Source organism: Equus caballus, chromosome 26 (assembly GCF_041296265.1).
Source record: "Equus caballus isolate H_3958 breed thoroughbred chromosome 26, TB-T2T, whole genome shotgun sequence".
NCBI classification, from domain to species: domain Eukaryota; kingdom Metazoa; phylum Chordata; class Mammalia; order Perissodactyla; family Equidae; genus Equus; species Equus caballus.
Window position 1 is genome coordinate 36,055,517 of NC_091709.1, and position 23,871 is coordinate 36,079,387.

Here is a 23,871-nt window from a genome sequence, read left to right on the forward strand (position 1 = left end):
TTCACTCTCGCATGTTCTACCTGGAAGCGAGTCTGAGAGAGGAGACCTAGAGGGCTCACTAATTTCTCACTAGAGGCTGTTGCCACTCGGTCAGAAAGAACTCAATAATCGTAAATGATCCAGTCAATTTAACTTAGGACCTTTTCTTATAATACCTTTAAGTATTCTCAGAAATAATTAGGAAACTTCTGAGCAGAAACTGAGTTGAGTTACTCATACATAGTGAGGACTAATACTAAGTGGCCTCATCTATACCCAAAAATAGAAAGGGGCCTGGGGAAATTTGGGGTTACCTTCATATTCCTGAGCAGCCTACCACAGAAGCATGCCCAGCAAATGCGTGGAAGTCATGACCCCAAGATTTCTGAGCTCGGTTAAATACAATTCAGTTTCGTAAAAATCAATCTTAAAGCACTTTGTTTTAATGTTTATTCTCTTCCTGATTTTAAACAATAACACGGGCTGACTGTAAGTCTTACATTATAGAAAACTGGAAAAATGAAAATTCCCCCAGAATCCCACCCTCAGAGATGACTACTACTCTCTGTTGTAAACATCTCTCCAGATCTTTTTGGCATGTAGTAGTAAATAAAGAGGATCACGTGGGACTCTACTACTAGAACACACGCTATCCTGCTCTTGTGCAAGTTTTCAAATAGTTCTGACAAATAATTCAGCTGACCAGTTCTCCAGAGAACTTTATGCATTAGTTTTCAGAGATGATTCAACCAGACAGTGGGTAGAAAAACCTCTTAAGATTTTCTTACCATTCAATATTAAGTATTTCCCAAGGTATCAAAGGTGAAATAAAGTTTAAAAACTAAGAAACGAAGAATAGTGAACTGCATACAGAGGAGAAAACAGTTCAGAAAATCATCACAGTTTTTTATCAAAATAAAATCTCCTAAATTCCAATTTCAGCAAGTATCATAAAATGGCTTTAAAATTTGAATTTGAGAAACAATCATCTCCTTAGCATGAATTATATCCTCTAAGGTAACTCTATAATCTTTCTCATTTGATCAATATGAGAGAACACAATGTACATGGCCGTTTAGAATTCCTTCAATTCTAAGTGAAGTGAAGTGATAACAAGAATTGTTACATATGAAAGAATTGTCCATCGGTGGGAGCATCCAGAACAGGAGACTTGGAGCAGATTTTAGCTTTTGCAACTGTTAAACGACAATTTTGATTCAACCTCCCACAGCTGCGCTTGTAATGCTGTCAAAACATCTTCCATCTATTGAATTGAAAAAATATAAAAAAATACACATATGATTAAAATCATGATTAAATATGACTAAAATATACAGAATTAATAAAATTTCTGAATGTTATGCATTACACATAGATGTTCAGTGTTTATTTAATGAAATTATTAAGAGGTACAAACTAAGTTTTATTTAAATAAGACATAATTTTATTGATGCTACTTCTCAACCTGTAATCTAGGGCTCTTTGTACATTCATCACTGTCTTGACCATCTGGCCATCAGATGATGTTAACATTCAAAATAAGGCTGTTTATCCCACGAGAACTGAACCAAATGAGATACTGATCTGATTCAAAAATATATTTCTAGTTTAATAGTTTAGAATATATACTGTTTTGATTTTGGTATGAAACGTCTTACTGTTTTTTTTGATAAAGCTTTAGCTTAAGTTGTAGTTTGGTTCCCAAACATTCAACTTTACTAACGAGTGAAATAAAATAATCACTCTATGACTGTGACAGTGCCAAGACCAAGACAGACGCCGCTCTGAGGACTGCTTGTGAGGGATCACCTGTTCACCAACGGCAAGCTGTTCACACACAGACATAGACAGTGCAGAACAAAATTACCTGCTTTAGAGATTTTTCTATTTCAACTCTGCTTTCAAGATTAAAAAGCTCTTTATCTTCTGATACAATTTGCTTTTCAGAGGACCCTAAAATATAACTGTAGTACAGCACAATTAAAATATGAAAAGGGAACAAATATTAAATTTATGTTAGTTAATAACATTAAAGCTCTAAATATATTACACTATATATTAGTACCAAGTAAACACAAAACAACTCTTTTTGTTAAGAGCACCCTACGTAGGAAGCTGTGTCACAGAAAGTTATGCTTTTATCCACAACAGCTTTGTCCACACAGTCCTACCTATTTCCCAATATTGTAAGAATTTCATTAGGGGAAGACACTCGCTCTTTAGTAAGCTGTGTGGCAAAAAATTAACCCTCATAGTTCAAAATTCTATTTTAAAGTTTAAAAAAACCCTGAAGAAACCACCGCTTTCCTGCTTTATATGCTTTTTGGGAGCACGTGCACTTTCAAAGTTGACTTTTTTGTGGAGTCAACTCTTGATTACCCATATCTGGGCAACTTCAACAGTTATCCTCCAAGTTATGTGTTGCTCGACTCTCTGAGGTTATGAGATGTGGTTTAGAAAATATTGAATAGTGGAAAAACTGGCCCAGCAACTGGAGGAAAACAAGCCCAGCACTGGTAAACAAATAAAATTAAACAGTAAGGAGGAAGGTGCCAGCATTTCTCAAAAGAATACTTGATTCACTTGCATTTCTTTAGAAGTCTTTTATCACATGTAGCAACTTCAGTATGTCACTTCTGTCAAATAAGACCAGTTTTTTCTCGGAAACCCTACTGATTATAATATTTCTGAAAAACAGCAGAGAAGGCAAAATTGCGGAAAGTAATTAACGTCCTGTTTAGAAAAGAAAAATGAGATGAGGTGGAAAAATTAAATGGCATTGAGTAATTTATAAAACTATACATAAACATTACAGGGGGATCCACTTCTAAAACCAACCACTTCTAAAATTCTCCCCCAAGAGTTAACTTTTACCCTAAATTCAACTGTTCAGGGAACAACAGCTTCACTATTATGATCTCTTGTGACTAAACCTGCCACACGTTTTCTTTACAGCTATGTACCACTTTGGAAAGTTCTGGACCACCCCTACAGGACTGAGATTTCATGTCCTTTATTACTATCCCTCACTTAATTTTCACAAATCTTGGTAAAATTCTCATGGTGACTAAGGGAGCTTCTGTTTGGGCCTGGGTCTGTCGAAACAGATCTTATCTCTCCAGGCAGACCCACACGCTTTACAACAGGGAGCAGTACTTGTTATAGTATTCCTTCATGGAGGGGCTGTAAAAAGTTTACAGAGTTTTAAAATTTTGATCTAAACCTGTTTAGTTTCAAAGAAGGTGGCAAACAGCAGTTATTTATCAAAGAATAGAGGAGAAATGATAATTATAATAAAAATACTACTGTTATAAATTTCTTAAAGAGAAAATCTAAGAAACTCAACAGAAGTGACAAAATATCTCAAGTTATGAAAGCGTAGGCACTTTCTTTTCTCGTTAAATTGTTCTTTCCTGATATATAAAGTTCCTCAGACATCTTTAAATTCTTAAGAGTTACACTTTTCCAGGACAAGTGAAAATACATTGAGGTCAACTGATTTCTTTAATTTTGTGTTTCCTATAAAAAAAAGGCTAATGAATTGGAAGGCCATTAAGAAATCTGAAATTCTTTAACTGACGTGTGTCACCAGCCCCTAATTCACCTTGTTTCCTAACACTTACTTTTTAGAAAGCTTGAAGAGTGAAGGCTCTTCCTTGCATCTCTCAAAAAAGCAGACAATTATTTACTAGACTCAAGGAAATAGACTCTGTATTTCTCTTTTTCCAGAACACCAAAGGGACTTGTTTCCTAACCAGTTTTGAAATTCCTATTTCTTCATGATATTCTAGGAGGCTAAAAACGGGGCGGGGGGGGGGGGGGTGGAATAAAATGGACAGTATATGTTGATCCACACAATTGCTTTAAAAAAATCCTATTAAACTCAATTTGAATTTTAAGGACTGAACATATTTTTACTCTGAAAAATGTTCTCAGTGTTTTCTCCTTACAATTTAGAATTTTTGACTTTTCCAATACCAAATATATCAAGCCAAGCCAAAAAAAATCACTGGCTTTACTACCTGAAATTGTCTCTTGGAAATGTATTTTAACCAAATAGTGTTGATTTAGTTCTGACGTTTTCATACCAATTTCCCTGCAAACAAATTTCTGAGAAATCAGTTAAGAGGTAATCATTCATATTTCAAACTTACCTTTCAATGGCTTCAACACGGAGGCAAAACAAGTCCCTCTTGTAATCCAGATTTGTGGGTGTGCATCTGTATATGTAGCCCAGGTTGAGGGAGCATCCTGTGCAGTACAGCGTCTCCAGGATGCTGCAATGAAGAAATGCCATGGCCTCAGAAAAGAAAGTAGCAACAGGTTATAACACAAATCCCACTGTTAAAATCCATAAACACTGAATACCTAAATGGCTAAACTATGTTATTCCTACTCTACTAAGTCACATGTATGAAGGAAAAAAATGATAGTAAAATGTTTATATTAGAAATGTAGACAGTCACCTCTAGGCCACACTGCCTTAAGCACCTAGTGACAAGGGACATGTACAAAAGCGACAAGAAAAGAGGATACTGATGTGGTGTTTTCCTAGAATGTAAATGCCTCTATCTAGTATTAAGAAAATTATCTAAAATTTGGAAATAAGACAAAAAGATTCTACATGCCCTTTTAATGTCATATTGTCCAACGAGCCCACCAAGGGATCATTAACACTCTGGGGCAGGGGCAGCAAATTTTTTCTGTAACGATCCAGAGAACAAATATTTTAGGTTTGCAGGCCATTTGGTGTCTGTTTCAACAACTCGCCTCACCAATGGAACACAGAAGCAGCCACAGACAATACATAACCAAAGAGGCACTGTCTGTGTTCCAATTAAAATGTATGACAAAAACAGGAGCCCGGCCCATGGGCATAGCTTGCCCTAGTGGAGGTTAGCCCTGTTTGCTTACCACTCACTGTGGATTAGAGCCCAGATGCTCTAAAGTCACATGATGATTTATAGAAAAAAGATTGCTAAGTGACAGACAATTTTAGTCTGGTAGAGATGCAAATGTTTTCTGCTGGTAGAAAAGATAACCCCAAAGGTCGAGGTTTTATTGTCCTATAGGACATTAACTAGATTTGCCCTATAGATTTGCCCTTCTCTAAACCAGCTTTGCCGTGTTCTGGTTCCCCTGTTAATGAGCTAAATAAATCTTTGACATGTGCTCAGTACGTATTTGTTAGCTGCCTTTTTAAAAAATTATACTTTACCACTAAACTCTTCTATCAACTATAGATGTGTTCTACATAAGCAATTCACAAATATTTTACTTAATGATCTAGTTTCTCCACATAATTGCTCCTTCATTCCAGTTACTTCTCAACTCGGGCCCTGGGTATTTGAATATACTCTCCCCCCGGCCGACTCCTGACTCCTTCAAATCTTAGAATCCACTGTCTCCCAGATGCCTTGTCAAACTGACCCATCCAAATTTACCAATCTATAAATATCCATACTAAAAGTAAGGTCCTGGGGCCGGCCCGGTGGTGCAGCAGTTAAGTGCACACGTTCTATTTCGTGGGCCTGGGGTTTGCCGGATCCCGGGTGCGGACATGGCACCGCTCATCAAGCCATGCTGTGGCAGGAGTCCCACATACAAAGTCGAGGAAGATGGGCACGGATGCTCGCTCAGGGTCAGTCTTCCTCAGCAAAAAGAAGAGGATTGGCAGCAGATGTTAGCTCAGGGCTAATCTTCCTCAAAAATTAATTAATTAATTTTTTTTAAAAAAGTTAAAAAAATAAACAAATAAAAGTAAGGTCCCAACACAGAGCAAGGTAATGATAACTGGGGATTTAAACCTAGTAATAATCACAAATTGTGTAATATACACAACAAAAGATAGCTATTATTTCAAAGGAATTGTAATTCCTATTGGTATGTGAGCCACTTGTAATAACTAAATAGTTATTCCTGTTATCAAGCAAAATAGAGCCAACCATGACTCAAACAACACACTATAGATTGCACTATTGTTTAGCTATAGATAGTGAGACATTTTTAACCACTGCAGCAACATACAGAACAAAGAACAAAACGGATCATCGCCTGATAAATTATAAGTTCTCACTGGTGCTATAATTAGCTGGACAACATGCCACGGATCAGATACTAAGCTTCTATGGGATTTTATATAAGAAATATAAAAGCATCTAAGTACACCCCAAGAGTGAACCCTATCTACACCACCAACTGTGAACAGGAAAGTCTCCATATTACGTATCGAACTTCATAATCATTTCGAGGCTGCCACACACAATTACCAACTTCTAACACAGGTGTCATCAGCCAAGAAATGATACTTAGATAAACCTAAAATGCAAAACACACCGATCATGGATAAGACTGTTTTATCCTGAATTATCAAAATCAAATTCCACACCAGCAAAGAGCACACACAAACCCACTCACACTTCTAAAGCGATCTCGAGGAGCAACGCAGAGCAGCGACTACTGCTGCAGCGCCTTACTACTTGCACAGCCGGCAGGGATGCGGCCCGAATTCACGCTTATCACGGAACTATACTGAGAAAGCAGTGCCAGAAATCAGAAAGTGATCTTAGACACAGAAGGAGCTAGCTGGAAGAACCTCAAACTGACAGGATGAAAATGAACGGAGGAAACAGCACTGATGCCTTTATAGCATTTTTCTAACGCCCACAAGTGCTCTTGGTGCTCAGCTGCAGCCTTGCTCAGGCAGCTATTCAGTAGGACAGGCTTATCAAAAAACTCACAAGCATCCTAAAGCTTAAGGTAGTTCCAAAAGTGGGGAACTGTGACCTAGTGAAATTCAAGACAATGCAGGGTGGCATAAATGATGGGGTCAAGTGATACAGATCAACAAGACTACATACCACGGGCTCAGAATGAGAGATCAATTCCCTTTTCAATTCTCTGTCAATCCTGATTATAAAAAGAAGAAAGCCTCAGTTTGCTGCTAGACAGTCTTTAACAAGAATCTCACAGCTGCTGATCTTTTAACAGTGAGAGAACAGACCTGAGGCTCAGAACCAGCCAGGCAAGGGTACCTCAGCTAGAATTTAATAACATTTGTTTTCATTATAACCATCCTTTGTTACCTGCTAGCAAAAGCAAGTGATATATTTATGGCAGTAACATAAAAATTCCTTTTTAATTAAATTTAAATAAAAAGTCCTAGTCAATTTAACGAAAAATATGAAATACATGATAGCACAGCTGGTACACTGATTTGGCAAAAATGGTGAAGGTGACATCGAAATGATTAGAGTTGGGAAGTAGAGAAGAAAGAACACGTTGTAAGAAGCAAGGAGAGACACAAGCATCATCCTAGCTCTTCCTACTAAATAGTCTGTGGCCTTAGAAAAATTCTAACCTCCCTATGCCTTCTTTTCTCCATCTACAAAATAAGAAGTGATTTGGGCTGGGTTTTCCAAATTTTAATCACCGGCATGCCAGTAGCACAAGTTCTGTCACATCCACATACTATCTCTTCTGTTATGAATTTAATTCTCCTTAAATAAACTTTTTTTTTTAAAGATTTTTTTATTTTTTTTTTCCTTTTTCTTCCCAAAGCACCCCCGTACATGGTTGTATATTCTTCGCTGTGGGTCCTTCTAGTTGTGGTATGTGGGACGCTGCCTCAGCGTGGTTTGATGAGCAGTGCCATGTCTGCGCCCAGGATTCGAACCAACGAAACACTGGGCCGCCTGCAGCGGAGAGCGCGGACTTAACCACTCAGCCACGGGGCCAGCCCCTTAAATAATTTTTTAATGGAAATATACTTTATTTGAATAGGACACTCTAGCATTACTATAAATGAAAAACCAGTATTTTTAAATACACATTGAAAACATACATGATTATTCATTTCTGTTTAATTGCTTGTGTACCATCTAAAGTTAGTCCACGTACATCAGTGAGACACGTTTCGGGCAACAACTACACACGGCAGAGCTTCCCATTCAGTTTGCTGAGGGTGCCTCTTGCGCCAGAGGGGCATGAGGAGTGCCTTCCACTCTCGGAGTGGGAGCACATGGCCTGGGATTGCTGCAGGCCTGTGCTGCTGCTTCCGGCCCCAGGCGGCCTTGTCTCTACCTTGATAGGCCATATGGATGTGTGTCCGTGTGATATCGGCACTTTCTGTGGGTGCCACGACATGAAAAAGGTGGGTAGCACTGGTCTGAGGCACCCTTTGGCTCTGAGATTTTATGATAGGTATTTTCCTTTTTTATTTTTAGTTTTGATTTTCTTCAGCACCAAGCCTAAAAGACCCCAAAGGGGAGGGTGAGAATGTGCCTTTAGAAATTTAGAAACTGTTCCATCTTGATACCTAAAGGAGACCACCTTACTCAAGAATTGATATATTAGAATGACTGATTCTTTTACTGGTTACCGTGAACAAAAGTTCTCTCCCAAGTAATCTTACTGGTAATAATCTTTTTAAAGATTTTTATTTGAAAAATAAGCATCTTCTCTAATATACATACATACTCACAAAGACACAGCCTTACTCACCAACCATTTTCGTTTTTACGTTTGGATAGTATCTGTTCCTTATCCACAGAAACATTAGAGGAAACACCTAGAGAGAAGAAAGTAACAATAATTTATTAACGTGGCTTGTTATAATACACATGCAGACATTTAGAGAACTTCTAAGTCAACTTTTACTTTAGAACTCAGACGGCCAGAAAAAATAAGAGCTCAGTCACATACACACAACGGCGGTTCAAAACTAAATGTATAGGGGTCTTCAGGAAAAAGATGGCAGAATAAGAGCCATTTCCTTCCCTTTCCAGAAAACCACTGACACTCAAAAAATTAATAAAATTAGAGGAGAAAATTCAGTCAACAGTAAAACTTGTAACAATTAGAACCTCAAATCAGACTGCCAGGAATGCCTGCCGGGTACAGTAGAAGTGGGATTAAAACCAAGGAAGATGCTGAAAGCCAATGCATACATCTCCAGATCTCAAACACAGGGCTCATTTTTGTAAAAGTAATTGATATGGTCCTTAGGAATCCGGCCAAAAATCTTTTACTTCGACCATGACTTCGGGATCACGCAGCTGGACTCCAGAAGCAGCAGGAATTGTTCCTGGGGGATCCAGGTCCAAGCACACCAAAAGAGGATGGAGGGAAAGGAAGAAGGGACAGCAGACCTAAAATGGCCAAAACAGACTGGATTTCCCCTCCTCTGCAGTCCACCTTAACTCAGTCAATCCGGCCTCCTTCCACCCAGGTGCTCAGAGCCCCCTCCATTCTTTGCCCCCTCATCCTGCTCCCCCACATCCACTTCACTGATAAGTGCTGTCAATCCTGTCTCACAACTCTCAGCCCAGCCCCACAACCACCGCCACCAATCATGCCTGGACCACTGCACGGGCTCCAGAACGACCTCCCCACTTCCATGCTTACTCTTAACTTCCATGCTTTCTCCAAAGAAAAGTCTGGGTCAAATCACTCCCCTGTTTAAACGCCTCACTCACTAGAATAGATTGCGATCCACAGGACAGTCTCCAAGGCCCTGAATTTTCTGGCTCCCTCCTTCCTCCCTAAGTCTCATCTTTATCCTACTCTTCGGCCACACTAGCCTCAAAGCCTCTGTACTAGCTGATCCCTGTGCCTGGAAAACGCAAAGAGCATGACCCCAGAATTGTACATGCAGCCAAGTTGACACTCATGTATAAAGACAACAGAATGACATTTTCAAGCACTCAAACTTGAAGTTTTCTTGGGGATGGGGAGACCATGGATGATGATTACAAATAAACAACCTGGAAATGAAAAAGATATTAATGAGCCTTCTTATATTAAGAGTTCTGGGGGAGCTGGCCTGGTGGCGCAGTAGCTAAGTTCACGTACTCCACTTCAGTAGCCTGGGGTTCCCAGGTTCGGATCCCAGGTGTGGACTTGGCATCACTCATCAAGCCATGCTGTGGCATCCCACATAAAATAGAGGAAGACTGGCACAGATGTTAGCTCAGTGACAATCTTTCTCAAGCAAAAAAGAGGATTGGCAACAGATGTTAGCTCAGGGCCAATCTTCGTCATGGAAGGAAAAGTCCCAGAGTTGAGAAATAAATTCATATAAACGTTATATTATGGCTCAATGACCATGCTATGGCTACAGAACAGAACGTAAATGTTATAAAGCTTGACAAAGTCAAAATAATTAAACAAATTGGGTCAGGAGGGAATGAAAATTAACGCAAGTTCATTTCTTTATCTTTTATGGGGGGTTGGTTAAACTGAATTGTCAAAAGCTGATAGTTTTTAAATTTAAAGACTGCTGGTATAGAAAAACTAAATAACAGAATAGTGTTTTTATATATAAAACAAGAGCTCATGTGGCAAAAGATAGAAAAGAAGCTGTAAAAACAGAAAATACAAGTAAATTGAAAGATTTAACACCAAACATATTATTTCTTTAAAAGCTGTAAACAAGATAAACTCACCTACTAAAAGAGCTTCTCCTACTGTATCAAAAATCTCAACCCAATTACATGCTGTTCCAACGGTGCCAACACTGGAACCAACCCAGAGCTCTATCGATAGGGGCAGATGGGGAGGACGAACAGCATCTCCATTAAAGAAAGTGCTTAAGTGGCACTTGCTTATGTATTCCAAGCACATAACACATTTTAACTAATTTAATCAGCCTAACGGCCCCATGTATGATCCCCTTTTTACAGAAGAGGAAACTGAGGCACAGAGAGGCTAAGTCGCTTGCCCAAGGAGACACAGCTCATAAGTGATGGGCCAGGATTCAAATCCGAGCGGTAGAGGTCCTCCACCACCACACTATATTGCCTCTCAACAAGGGTACACAAAGCAGCTGCTAAATACGTGAAGTATACTATCTACATACACTAATATGGGAAAATATCCAGAATATACGTGTGGAATAAAAAAATTAAGGATGCTTAACAGTGTAAATATATAATCAAATATCCAGAATATACGTGTGGAATAAAAAAATTAAGGATGCTTAACAGTGTAAATATATAATCTCAAGTGTTTTTTAAAAATTTACATGTTTAAATATGCTCACATGTGCATGGAGTGTATCTGGAAATATAAATAGCAATAAGGCATGTTGAGCTCTGGGGCTATGAGAGTGGCAGGTCAGGGGGCTACGTCCTTTTTACTTATACCCTTCTGTTTGATTTTAATAAGTACAAAAGGTTAACCCCAATGAATCATTATGGGAAACGTATGTTCTCAGGCTTATGTCTAACAACTGAAGGGACTCAGCAATTATTGTTAATGAACTGATGCACTTTTGGGGAAAACATCAAGCTCAAAAAGTTCCAGGTAACTGGTGGACACTGCTCCTTTCTTCCCCATATCATATGCCAGGAAGGCAAATAGTCCACAACCATCAATAAATTGGTGGTGAATTTCTGCCACCAAAATATTTACAGAATTGAAACGGAGCATAAACTTCATCTTGAAAACCACAAGTCCAAAAAGAATAACCATTTTTACACCAATTCAGGAAAAATACATGTGAACCACCCTGCTAAATAAATACTACGAAAGCAACAATACAAGGGAAGAGTGGGAAAAAATACAGGTAAATAGTAGACTCAAGATGAGAAGCTAGAATTCCAGCCTTCTTGACTCTTTTATTATCTCCTCTTTCCTTTCTAATTTTGATGGGGTTGTTGGTGCTTTTATTGCAAGTTTCTTTCTCTTTAAAATTTTTTGGATAGCATTGTATTCCATCAACTCTAACACTTCAGACTGTAAAGGCCTCCATTGTTACAATTAATAAGACTTGAAAAGTCAATGCTGACATCCTCCTGCAGGAAGCAGGCAGTTGAAAAGCTTACTCTCCTAAATAAACTACTAAAAATAATACGTATTTGCCAATTAACAGCCCGCTAATTTCTAAAAGGAGTAATACAAAGTGGCTGCGTCCCAAATGCTTACAACCTGGTTGGTCATTTTTTTCTGAGTAATGCTCACAAGGATGCTGATCTATCCGCTGCTCTTCTGGTATGGTCCTCCCCTTTTCCTGGGACAGCTCAGCCTCGCAGATTTTTCTGCTTTTAAGGACCCTGAGCTGGCAGCCCCAAAGAACCACTGCCCGCCCCGCCCACCCCTGCCTCTCCCCGAGGCCCTGGGAAGAAGGCGGCCCAAGCCCCGCGGCCGGAACTGACAGCGCAGCAGGATGCAGTTGGTGTCCTCCTGGCTCGTCACCCAGCTCAGCGAGTCGCCCAGCGGCCGCCGGCAGCCCGAGCACAGAAACACCAGCGGCCTGTCGTCCTCCTCGGCCGGCTCCGCCTTCTCCTCGCGCCGCGAGCTCTCGGCGCCGGCCACCGACGCGTCCCCGCTCACGGAGCTCCACATGCTCGCCCACTTCTGCAGCAGCTGGTGGCGGCTCGAGTCTTCCGAGAGCCGCTTGCTCAACAGCGAAGAGCCATTCCACTTGCCCTTGGCGCCGCACGCACAGCTAGCAGAGGAGCATCCTTCGAAACAGCCAGACGACCAAGCCGCCGCCATTACGTACAAATCGCCCGCGCCGCGGAGCGTCACGGGAAAAACGCTCTTGCGCACGCGCGGGGCGGAGTGGGGGGGTGGTGGATGCCGAGAAGGGGCTGGGGCGTAAGGGGCGGAGCCTGGGGAACGACGGACGGTGAACTACCCGCTAGCGCGCATGCTCGCCGTCGGGCTGAGCCCGGCCGGGTGGTCTCTGCGCCTGCGTCAGGTTTTGTATCCCTAGACGACCGAATGTGTAGAAGATAAGGGGTTGGAGCTAATTGGGGAGGGGAGTTCAGCCCCACGTAGGAGGGGAGGCCTCTTTGAGAAGTTAGGCGCCCCAAACGAAATTACCAGCCCCTCACCGAGACTTTCACATGGTTGCTAAAGCGAATATGTCCCACACACACCACCCAGAGATACAGGAGTTGGGGCACACTCCTTTTTATGGCCTCGTCCCTACTGGAGATGCTACAACCCCTCAAACTTCGGCGTGCCCAAGAATCACCTGGGAGCTGGTTAAAACACAGATTGCTGGACCCCACCTTCACAGATCCGGTTCATCGGGTCGGGTGGGCCCGAGAATTTGCCTTTCTAGCAAGCTCCTAGGTGATGCCAACGCTGTCCGTATTGGCAGCTCCACTTTTGATGGCCACTGCTCTAGTTCGTCTGCCTAATTCTCTCAAGGTGGAGAAAGCTGGGGTTGTTGGGGCGCCACCCTGTCCCCCGTTCGTTTTGTGCATTGTTAGCGCTCGAACAAGACCTTGGAAAAGGTTCTAGATCACTCAGGCTAGCGCTGCAAGGAAAAAGCTGGAGAAGCGCGTGTGGGCAGCATCAATGTTCCTGGAAAGCTCCTGCTGTCTGGATCCGGGAGCCATTCGCCCCTTGCACGGAGTGAGCATCCCTTCTGGTGGCGAGGACAGACTTCCTCTCCTGCCCCAGAAAGCCAGCCTCTGACTTTAAAGCACCAGAGATTAGGGTGGGAAAGGCTGGTGGGGGATGGACCAGCTGTGTCCCAGACAACCTGGCAGCACATCTGGGAAGAAATGTATCCCCAAGGACCTAGGTCTGCTCTTAGGTCCCCACCGGTGTGCGCTGAGTCACTGCCCAGTTTGCTTGGTCAGATAAACAATTTACACAAAATTTACATCCAATTTTAGTGCCTCTGGCCACTAGAAAAAAGCAAAAGCTTTGGAGTCAGGAGCTTTGACCTGACCTACCCCTCCACGAGGTAGTAGGTAAGGAAACTATTTGCCTTCTCTGAGTCTAATTCTTAACGGATTAAATGGGTCAGTACCGTGTGGGGGTTGTTATGAGGATCATGTGATAGAATATGCATGAAAATACTTTAGCTTACTGTGCCCGTGTTAATTACCCTTCAACTAGAAGAAAGTGCTGCAAATATTTTAGGTTTTTCTTTCACGCTTAGAATTGCCTTCCCTCCTTCTGCTGCTTTTGTGGAGGCAAGCCTTGCCTCCCTGGACTGCTGTTTTCGAGCACAATATCTCTGTACAATGTTGATACAACCCACACCTGTTCTTTAAGTAAGTGGGTAGTAAGCTTGGAATTCAAAGGATGATCTCTTTGCCTCAGACTTTGGGTTTCTATTGGCAGCACTTAAATTTTGTGGTGGGATGTCCCAGTAGAGAAGGGATGCAAAGCAGGGCTGCCTGATGACCTTCAGCGGTCCTAAGTGCTTTTGCCTTGGTGGGCCCATTACTCCATAAAAAATAATAACAATAAAAATTCTATTTTACAACTGTATTGCTATAAAGGTGAATATATAAATATTATATAGTAAAACATTTCTTTAACCTAAAAGTTCATTTTTTTCTTCTGATTTTAAAAGAAATGGAAACATTTTCATGGGGCCCTGAAAATTTCATGGACCCTGGGCGCTGTGCCTAATAGAAAAGTCAATCCCAATGCAAAATGAACTCCTCTATAGTCACAAGTATATTTCTATTATGAATATAAAATATTTAGATGCTCACAAAATCACATTTTGTGTGCAGACAAAATGAGATGCTTGAGTAAAACGACCTTGGACTGAGTGGTTGTGTTTACTTCCTGAACAACCATTCCCACTCTTCCTCTTAGTTATACAACTTGGAGATTTAGATAAGGTTAAATTCAACCCGAATCCCTCTACTACCATCACCACCAATTCAAGGAAGGGGTCCCCAGAGGTTTAACCCAATCAGGATAACCCATCTCTCTTCCACAGGGATTGGTGCAGGGAGGGCTCCTACCCCAGGCTTAAGGAAATCAGCTCACAATGCTCCCCTAGCATTAGGAATTGGCTTGGGATAACAACTCGACCTAAGTTGTTGGATTTCATCCAGTCAGAGTAAATCTCAAGACTCTCATTCTGTGGTTGAGGGAAGAGAAGTCCTCTTTGTTTCCTGGGTATGAACCAGGAAGCACACACCCGGGTTGCTTCAGGCAGCCATCTTGAAAACATGGAGGGAGGCAGAACTGAGAGAATCACAGAGAAGTTGAGCACCTGAGCCTTGGGCTTCTTCAGTTATAAGAGCCAATGGATTCTTTTTATTATGAAAGCCAGTTTGAACTGTTTTGTTTTGTTTGTTTTTACTAGCAATTAAAAGTGTACGTAGCAGTCTCTTGCAGTATGTTAAAATTGAGGTTTTGACAAGACTCCAAGATGAGGTAAAAATGACATATCAAAGTGTGTGTGAGATCTTCAGAGTAGATATTGGAGAACTAATTCCTTTCTGCCCTTAAACCTTCTCCCACATTTTGGGAATATTAAAGACTGGAGAAAATGGTGACCAAGATGACTTGATAATGATTTCTTTGGAGACGGGCTCAATTGTGAATTCTCATCCTCTTCCCCAGTAGAGAAGGTGGAGGGGATCTGCCCTCTTGCCTCAGTCTGGCTGAGAGGAGACTTCAGAGAACGATTCGCAGAACCTGTGTGTTCCCACGTGTTTGCAGACACAGTGGCTAGCAGGAGAATCAGGCTGTTGAGCTGTTTTGGTGGCACAACAAAGGTGAGGCAGATAGACTGTCATCTAGATATGAACTTTGCTGGCAGGAAGGTCTCCTAGAATCTTAAATTCTGCCCAAGAAAATAACTGGAAGGATAAAGATTCTCCAGCCGTGAGTGTCCAAGTGTGAAAGGGACCCTAGAGAATCAGGGCTGAAGGGAGCGGCCAGCCCTCAGGGAGACTTTCCTGGGTCATGGGTGTGCAGCTGGGGTTGGGGTACAGGGAATTTCTGAGGGCCTGGGAGAGAGAGTTGGTTCTAAACGTGTGAGGCCAGAGGGTGAAAAACCAGGTTATGATAGAACCAATTCAAGTGAAAACTGTCCTGTCCCCTTTGTCCCCCATCTCAGCCCAGGAATAGAACTAGCAGGGAGCAGGTGAGTTGAGAAAGAGCAGAGCCAGCCACACACCCTTCCGCCACCAGAGGCGCTGGCCTACCTATGTGTCCTTCTTGGGGGAGGAGGACATCAGTTCTTATCCTAGCATGAAGATTGCGGTGTTGATCCTGTCTTGGACTGGATACTATCATACCATCGCTGAGACTCTGTTTGTGACTCAAGTGGCTGCGAAATTGTCTCCTCCCTAAGAGGATACATTCAAATTCCAGTAATATGGGGAGGATTTCTTTGCAAAGTGTCAAATGAGAAAGGAGTCAAGAGCATGTAGGAGAGAACCTTGAAGGATAGCCCAGGAACCCAGGTTAATGGAGCTGACATCCACCCCTCCTCAACCCCCAGGGATGCAGGGAGGGAGAAGTTACTAGAACCTGGAAGGAAAGAGAGTTGCGAAGAGCAGGCCACCTTGAGAGGATTGCCCTTCCATCAAGCGAATCAGCCAGCTGAGGTGACCTCACAGGGAGGGAGATGGAAGATTAAAGTCCTTGACCTTGTTCGCATCCCTCCCTCCCATTTCCTGCTGGAGCTCCCCATTGCCACATCCAGCTGGAATCCAGAGGGCACAGAGCATGTTGATGTGATTGATACGAGTCAGGTTGGCGGGTGGATCTAGAGGGGCGAAGAGAAGGACCCCCCCACACAGACTGCCTGGTCTTCGTCCAGGGCCCCCAGGAAGCCCATCCTCACTGAAGAAGTTCTAAGGGTGTAGTAGAAAGCAAAATTCTAAATAAGCTTCCATTTTGATTCTGTGCTTCAATCCTTCTCGCTCAACGTGCTTGTTACTCAGACTACCTGCTTCAACCCTCATTTCTGGCTGGGTTCAAAAGCCTTGGGGTAATTAACAAACAAATGCTAGTCTGACTTCATATCAATGGCTAGCACTAGTAGAAAGAGAGAGAGAGCCAAAGCAAGAAAATATAAGTAGGAGAAGGAAGGAACAGGAAAAAGGGGAGAAGAAACGGATGAGACCTTGACAATTTTGCTGGAAGCATTTATGGTTTTTTAAAACTGTGCTCGCAATTGGGGAAAATCGAAATTAATAGCTACTGATTACAGGCATGGACTAGATTTTAACTGCATGCGCTTCCTTACACCTACACATAAGAATGACAATGAGGTGTGATTACAGGTCGCTGGAGTCGGCCAGCTGGCCCCTTGGATATTTAGAGAGGGTGGGTTACAGCTGCATGTGAGCACCATTTGGTCCAGCTCTTCTTGGTATGTCTGGGAGCAAATGGGACCATGGCTGTCTTCCCCGACCAGCTGGCACCAAGAGAATGCCATGCTGGGCACTCAGCCCCCAGGGACCTTCTGCCACAATTGGAGCCCTATTTTGGGGGATAAAATGTGCTGTGGAAAAGTATGGTTAGATATTTATATCTGTGTTCCAGGGGTGAAACAATAACTACAGGAATATGCTTCACCTTCTTAAAATCCTCAGAGGCAGGATGTGCTTTAAATAGTTCTCTCTCCCTCTCCTGTTTAATGTGTGGAATCACGATTTTCCGGTCTTTAACAGAGATGTTTAATTCTCATGCAAGTTAAAAAAGAATAAGAAGAACATGTGATTTTCAGCAAAATCATAATATATTTGAGCTGGGAAAGAATCATAGAGATGCTTAATCCACACGTCTCACTCTACAAATAGAAGAGCTGAGATCCGGGGTGGTTCCAAAGTCATGGATGTAGTTAGGCATCTGGGCATCTGTCCAGCACCGTTTCCCTCTTCTTGGGAAAAGAGCTCCAACAATGTGGCTGTGGTGGGGCTTCCCATCTCAAAGGTCTTCCCCCACTCTCGCCCCATCCTGTAGGTAGGCTCTGCCCCGGTTCTGATCAGACCGCCACCTTCCTGGCCACAGAGATTGGTTCTAGGGGAGCAGGTTACAGAACTAGAGCCAGTCTGAGTCCATCCCTGGAGCTTTTCATGCCAAAGCTTGGAGGGCGGGTCGTCTGCTCACCTTTCCTCTTGATTCATGATCCTCAAGCTGCCATCAGCCTGTCCCCAGCTACGTGGAACAGTCTGGCATGACACAGATCCTCGGAGGGAAGCACGATGCGAGGTGGAGATGGAGAGTAACAGTGGCATCCCACTTCCCATTGCCCTCCCTCCAGTTCTGTGAGCGCCCCTCACAGCATGTTCCTATTACACCCCACTGGTGTTTAAGCTACTTAGAATTGGGTTTCTGTCACTTATGACCAAGAGTCCTGACTAATACACAGATTCCAGTCTAGACCCTAGGTCTCTGGACCCCAGTACAGTGGTCACACCACTACACCAAATTGTTGAAATGTCACACCACACATTTGCTAGTACTTTGTAGTTCTCAAAATAGTCTTTCAAGGGGGCTAACTCTGGAGAATTACGATATCATTTAGGGGAAGATTATCTTTCCAGTATAAAATTCTTAAGTCAGCCCCTCACTTTCTTTCCACATACTCCTTTGTGTCCTCTAGTTCTTTCCATCTTTCTGGATATCACCAGAAGAAGGTCTCAATTAGGGAGTCATAATTTTTGACACCTGTACCAAACACTTATGTATCTCCCTTTTAACTAAGAGTTTGACTAAACTCAACACAGACTTCTGAATCTGGAATAATTCTAGAGAGGCTTTAAATATCAAAGACACCAATTATGTTTCCTTAGAGAGATTTGAGGAAATGTTGCACCATAGTAGAAGGACTGAAAGCTAAAGTTGCAGAAAATTCACAGAAAAAAAGAATAAAATAACTAAGAAATATAAAAGGTGGGGGGAAATGATAAGAGGTCTAAGCAGTCAGTCCAGGAGGTCCAACATCCGACTAAGAAGTGGTTCAAATAACAGAAAAGACAAAATAAAGGAGAAGAAATAATCAAAGAAATAATACATTATAATTTCTCAGAGCTAAAAGCTATGACTCTTCAGATGGAAAGGATATACCAACTGCCCAGCACAGGGAATGAAATAGTCCCAGATCAAGACTTAGCATGGTAAAACAGCAGAACTCCAGCCTTCAGAGAAGAGTCCAAAGTTTCAAAGAAGAGGAAAAAAGAATCAGAATGACATTAGACTTTTCATCAACAAGTCAACTTCAGAAGCTGGAAAGTTCAAAATTCAGATGGTAAATAATTTTCAGACTAGAATTATATACCCACTCAAATTGTGACCCATGTACGATGGGCCTTTTTAGACACAGCTGAACTCGGAAGATGTACCTTTAACACATTTAAAATTTATTTAAAATTTATTTAAAATTTACTGCAATAAAAAATGTGAGATTCGAGGTCACAGTAAAAAAAAGCAAAGATTTAAGGTGTGAAAAGAGTCTACCACACTTATTTTTAAGCTTCATTGAAAACCAGTAGCTCTCCTATCGGCTTGATAAAATCCAGAAGTTTGACAGCATAATCTGTTGTATAGACTATTGTGCAGGAAAACGGGTGGTTTCACACATTACTGTTAGGAATGTAAGATGTTATAACCTCTATGGAAAGGAATTTGGCAATCTCGGACACAATTGCATATGTATGTATCCTTTGACACAGAATTCTCAATTTCAGGAATCGATTCCAAAAGTATACTGGCAAAAATATGATCAAAACGTGAACACGAGGCATTGCAGCGCCATTTGCAATAGCAAAGACTGAAAACAACCCAAACATCTGCCAACTGGGAACTGGATGAATAAGTTGCAGTCCATCCACATAATGGCAGCATTAGGCATCTGTGCAAAGTAGGGAGAGATATCTTTACATGCCATGGAGAGATGGCAGAATAAATTGTTTCACAAAAAAAGCAAAGTTAAAAAATTTATTAGAATTGCAATTGCACTTCTAAAAGCGGGGAGAAGGAAAGACTGAATATACATACATATTTACTTATATTTTTAAAAATTGAAAGATAAACCAAAAACTTTTCTAAAAGCTGCTTACGTGAGAGAAAGTAACAGGAAAAGAGGAGAGGAACAGAAGCTAGAGTTCTACAAGTAACGGTTATTTTGTATATTTGACTTTGGTATCATGTAAATGATTTTAACATAAATAGAAAACAAACTAATTTTTTAAAAAAACAATCTCTCAATATTGAAATACTTAATATAGTGGGTGGCATAACTCCATAGAGAAGAATTATTTCAAGTGACTTTAAAACATGAATTTTACTATATATATCTTGTAGGACATAGTCTGAGGACAGAAAAAAACCTGCCTCCCCTCAGAAAAGATTTTAAATTGTTTTCCGTAATCGTTGTTCTTGTTGTTGATATTGATAGTGTTATTCTGAGACTCTTTGTCTTTATATTGTATATTGAATAATTATGTCAGTATTGTTGGGAACAGGATTTTAAGTTTTGGATAACAGAGATACAGCTAAGGAAGATAAGGTTAAGTAAAAACTCTGTGGTTGTGCTTTTGAATTGGAAGTATCAATATGAACTCACAGTGTTTTTATCTTAAAAAAGAAATATTTCCTAGCTCTCTACATTGAATAGGCCTCAACATTGTAACCAACACAGTAGCAATAAGCACCCTGAGCACCCAGATTATGGTCACTAAATATCATTTCCTACTGAAAGAAACCAGGATTCCTTGGAGAAATGGCTGAATCCAAGGTCTGGGGTGAGAACTATGCAAAATGAGCCTGGAACATCTCATCACTCCAGAAAGCAAGGAAGTTATAAAATACAAAACAAGCTACTAATGTAACCAACATGAAGAGGCCTTCACTGTCCAAATATGAGGTAATTTACATATCAGTAAAGATAATAGGTGTAATGAGTTGGAACATGTCAATAGGTTTAAATGCATGAGTTCATAATGATTAAAAAATAAGCTTTCCTTGTTTACTGTTAGAGGATGGTAGAAAACCCAATCATTATTTTTATTTTTTTTTTAAAGATTTTACTTATTTTTTTTTCCTTTTTCTCCCCAAAGCCCCCCAGTACATAGTTGTATATTCTTCATTGTGGGTCCTTCTAGTTGTGGCATGTGGGATGCCACCTCAGCGTGGCTTGATGAGCAGTGCCATGTCTGCACCCAGGATTCAAACCAACAAAACACTGGGCCGTCTGCAGCGGAGCGCGCGAACTTAACCACTCAGCCATGGGGCCCGCCCCCCCCCCAATCATTATTTTGAAAACTGCACACAAAAAAGTAAATCAACATTTATGTCTACTTGATATGAACTGTCCTTCAGGTAACCAAATAGTTTATAAAGGAGGGTTTTGATTTTTTTTTCCTGTTAGAAGGATAGTGGCTAATAAGTGAAGAAGGAATGATAGAGTAAGATCAGCATTTTACAATGCTAAATGTACTGAAGGACCTCAGCAGTGGTCAGCACTGGCTAGTAGTCTCACTCAAAAATAGAGACAAGCGGACATTGTGTGCCTCTGGAGGGAAGAACAGCACCCCACCTCTGAGGTCTTCTTGCCAAAAAAACTGAACCTAAATCTGATCCAGCCTCTAGATCTAAGTTCATTTTCCAGGAAATACAGGGAATGGGGAACATGACTAACACCACCGCAGGATCCAATTGGCAAACTCTTCGGGACAAATAACCCATTTCCTCAACAAATAAATTGCAAGGTCAAATAAAAGAGCGTAGGAGGAGGAAACCTATAAATTTAACAATTTTCCAGGGTCCTATCAACCAATTGCAACACATGCACTTTATTTGTTCCTGATTTGAGCAAATTAATTATAAGAGAAATTATGAGACAAGTGGAAAACTTGAGCATTGACTAGATATTTGATGCAATTAAATAATTATTGTTAACTTTTAGGTGGGATGGTAATATTATGGTTTTATATTTTTTTTATTTAGTTATTTTCTTTTCCTTTTTCTCCCCAAAGCCCCCCAGTACATAGTTGTATATTCTTTGTTGTGGGTTCTTCTAGTTGTGGCATGTGGGTCGCTGCCTCAGCGTGGTTTGATGAGCAGTGCCATGTCCGCGCCCAGGATTCGAACCAACGAAACACTGGGCCATCTGCAGCGGAGCACGCGAACTTAACCACTCGGCCACAGGGCCAGCCCCTATGGTTTTATTTTTTAAAAAAAGAATCCTCCTTCAGAGATACATACTGAAATGTTTACAGGTGAAATGATAAACTTAGAATTTGCCTCACAGTGGTCCAGAATGGGGGGAGTGGATGAAGGAACAGATGAAACTAAGTTAGCTACGACTTGGTCATTGTTGAAGTTGAGTGATGGTTACGTGGAGTTTCATTATGCTATTCTTGCTGCTTTTGCAAATGTTTGAAATTGTCTATGATAAAAATTTATTTTTTTACAAAAATCATGCAAATTTTGCCTTTACTGTGTTATATACCTCTGCTTATTTCAATATGAAAATGTGACTTCTATGCCAAAAATCTTTGACAAAGATGAACACTCCAGAGAGAAGTGCTGTGTTTATTTTTAGGATTTGAATACCCACATCACGACATCGTTTGCCCCTGTGATAGACTGACTAATAACTCCCCAAAATAGCCACATCCTAACCCCCGGCACCTGTGACTATTTCTTTATTTGGCAAAAGGGACTTTGCAGAAGTGATTAAGTTAAGGATTTTGAGATGGGGAGATTATCCTGGAGTACCTGGGAGGGCCCAATGTCATCACAAGCATCTTCATAAGAAGTAGGAAGAGAGGGATTCAACTGCTGAAGAAAAAGGCGAGGTGACAACAGACTCAAGGCGGAAAAAAGGCAATGAGATGCAGAACCACAAACCAAAGAGGGGGACAGCCTCCACAAGGTGGAAAAGGCAAGGAAACGGATCCTCCCTGGGGCCTCCAGAAGGAACCAGCCCCAGCAACACCTTGATACTAGCCCCCTAAGACTCATTTCGAACTTCTCGCCTCCATAGTGGTGAAATAATAAATCTGTGTTGTTTTAAGCCACCAAATCTGTGGTAATTTGTTACGGCAGCCATGGGACACTAGTACAACCCACATCCCAGGGGTACTGGGCAGAGCACGAAGGCTGCCCCACCTGGCTGTATGCCAGCTTTGTGCTTGGATAATGGGGTTCCCAACACCTGAGGCACAATATTGTGAGAATCACATAAAGCGCCTAGCACAGTGGCCAGCTCAGGCCACTGATCAACAAATGTTTGTTCCGCTCTCTAGATCTCTCCCTTTTACCCTCCCCCCTGTACTCAGCTGTAGTCGTAATGATAGCCAACAAGTGTGCACATTCACTGTAAAAGAAAACACTCTAGAAAACTCAACTTCACCTTCATGCTTTGGGTTATAAATTAAAGTGGGGAGAAAAACAATGCCAACAGTCAAGCCTGTTGACCGTCGAGGTATTTGTTAAAATAAATGTCATTATTACCTCAGAGTGTTGACCTTCACAGGGGTATTAGTTCTTACTAATGTCAAAAGGGGAATTTTTTTTTAAATCTGCTTTTCTGCCATGGCACTTTCATGGGCATTTTAAAGTCCAGATTATTATCAGACCAAGAAATTTATTTTGGCAATCAGTATTTTGTCAGGTAGAAGTCAAAATTCCAAACAAATGGAATTAAATTATGTTCAACTGGAAAATGTAACAAGGAAGGAAGGAAGAAAAGAAGGAAGGAAAGAAGGTGTGATGGTTAATTTTATGTGTTGACTTGGCTGGATCACAGGATGCCCAGATATCTGTTTAAACACTATTTCTGGGGATGTCTATGGGGGTATTTCTAGAAGAGATCAGCATTCAAATCAGTGGACTGAGTAAAGCAGATGACTTCCCCAAAGTGGGTGGGCATCATCCAATTCATTGAGGGCCTGAGTAGAACAAAAAGATTGAATTCGCCCTCTGCCTGACTTCTCGAGCTGAGACGTTGATATTTTCCTGTCTGATTCTCACACCTTCAAACTACGTGAATGGCTTTCCTGGGTCTCCAGCTTGCAGACAGCAGATTGCTGGACTTCTTGGCCTCCATAATTGCATGACCCAGTTCCTTATACTAAGTCTCATTTTATATATAATGTGTATGAATATATGTACGTATGTATGTATATCTGCTGCCCTAAGCTCAAGCCAATAAAATAT

General features: G+C 41.4%; 1 protein-coding gene across 1 annotated transcript; it reads right to left on the minus strand.

The window, feature by feature from the left end:
* Nucleotides 1-415: 415 nt before the first annotated feature.
* MIS18A (MIS18 kinetochore protein A) lies at nucleotides 416-12,974 on the minus strand. The gene is made up of 5 exons (XM_023630011.2): nucleotides 12,135-12,974; nucleotides 8,482-8,548; nucleotides 4,134-4,256; nucleotides 1,847-1,943; nucleotides 416-1,243 (listed from the first exon to the last, which is right to left on the minus strand). Exons 1-5 carry the CDS (start codon nucleotides 12,475-12,477, stop codon nucleotides 1,163-1,165), a joined length of 711 nt encoding a protein of 236 aa, XP_023485779.1. The 5' UTR covers nucleotides 12,478-12,974; the 3' UTR covers nucleotides 416-1,162.
* Between the last annotated feature and the right edge of the window lie 10,897 nt (nucleotides 12,975-23,871).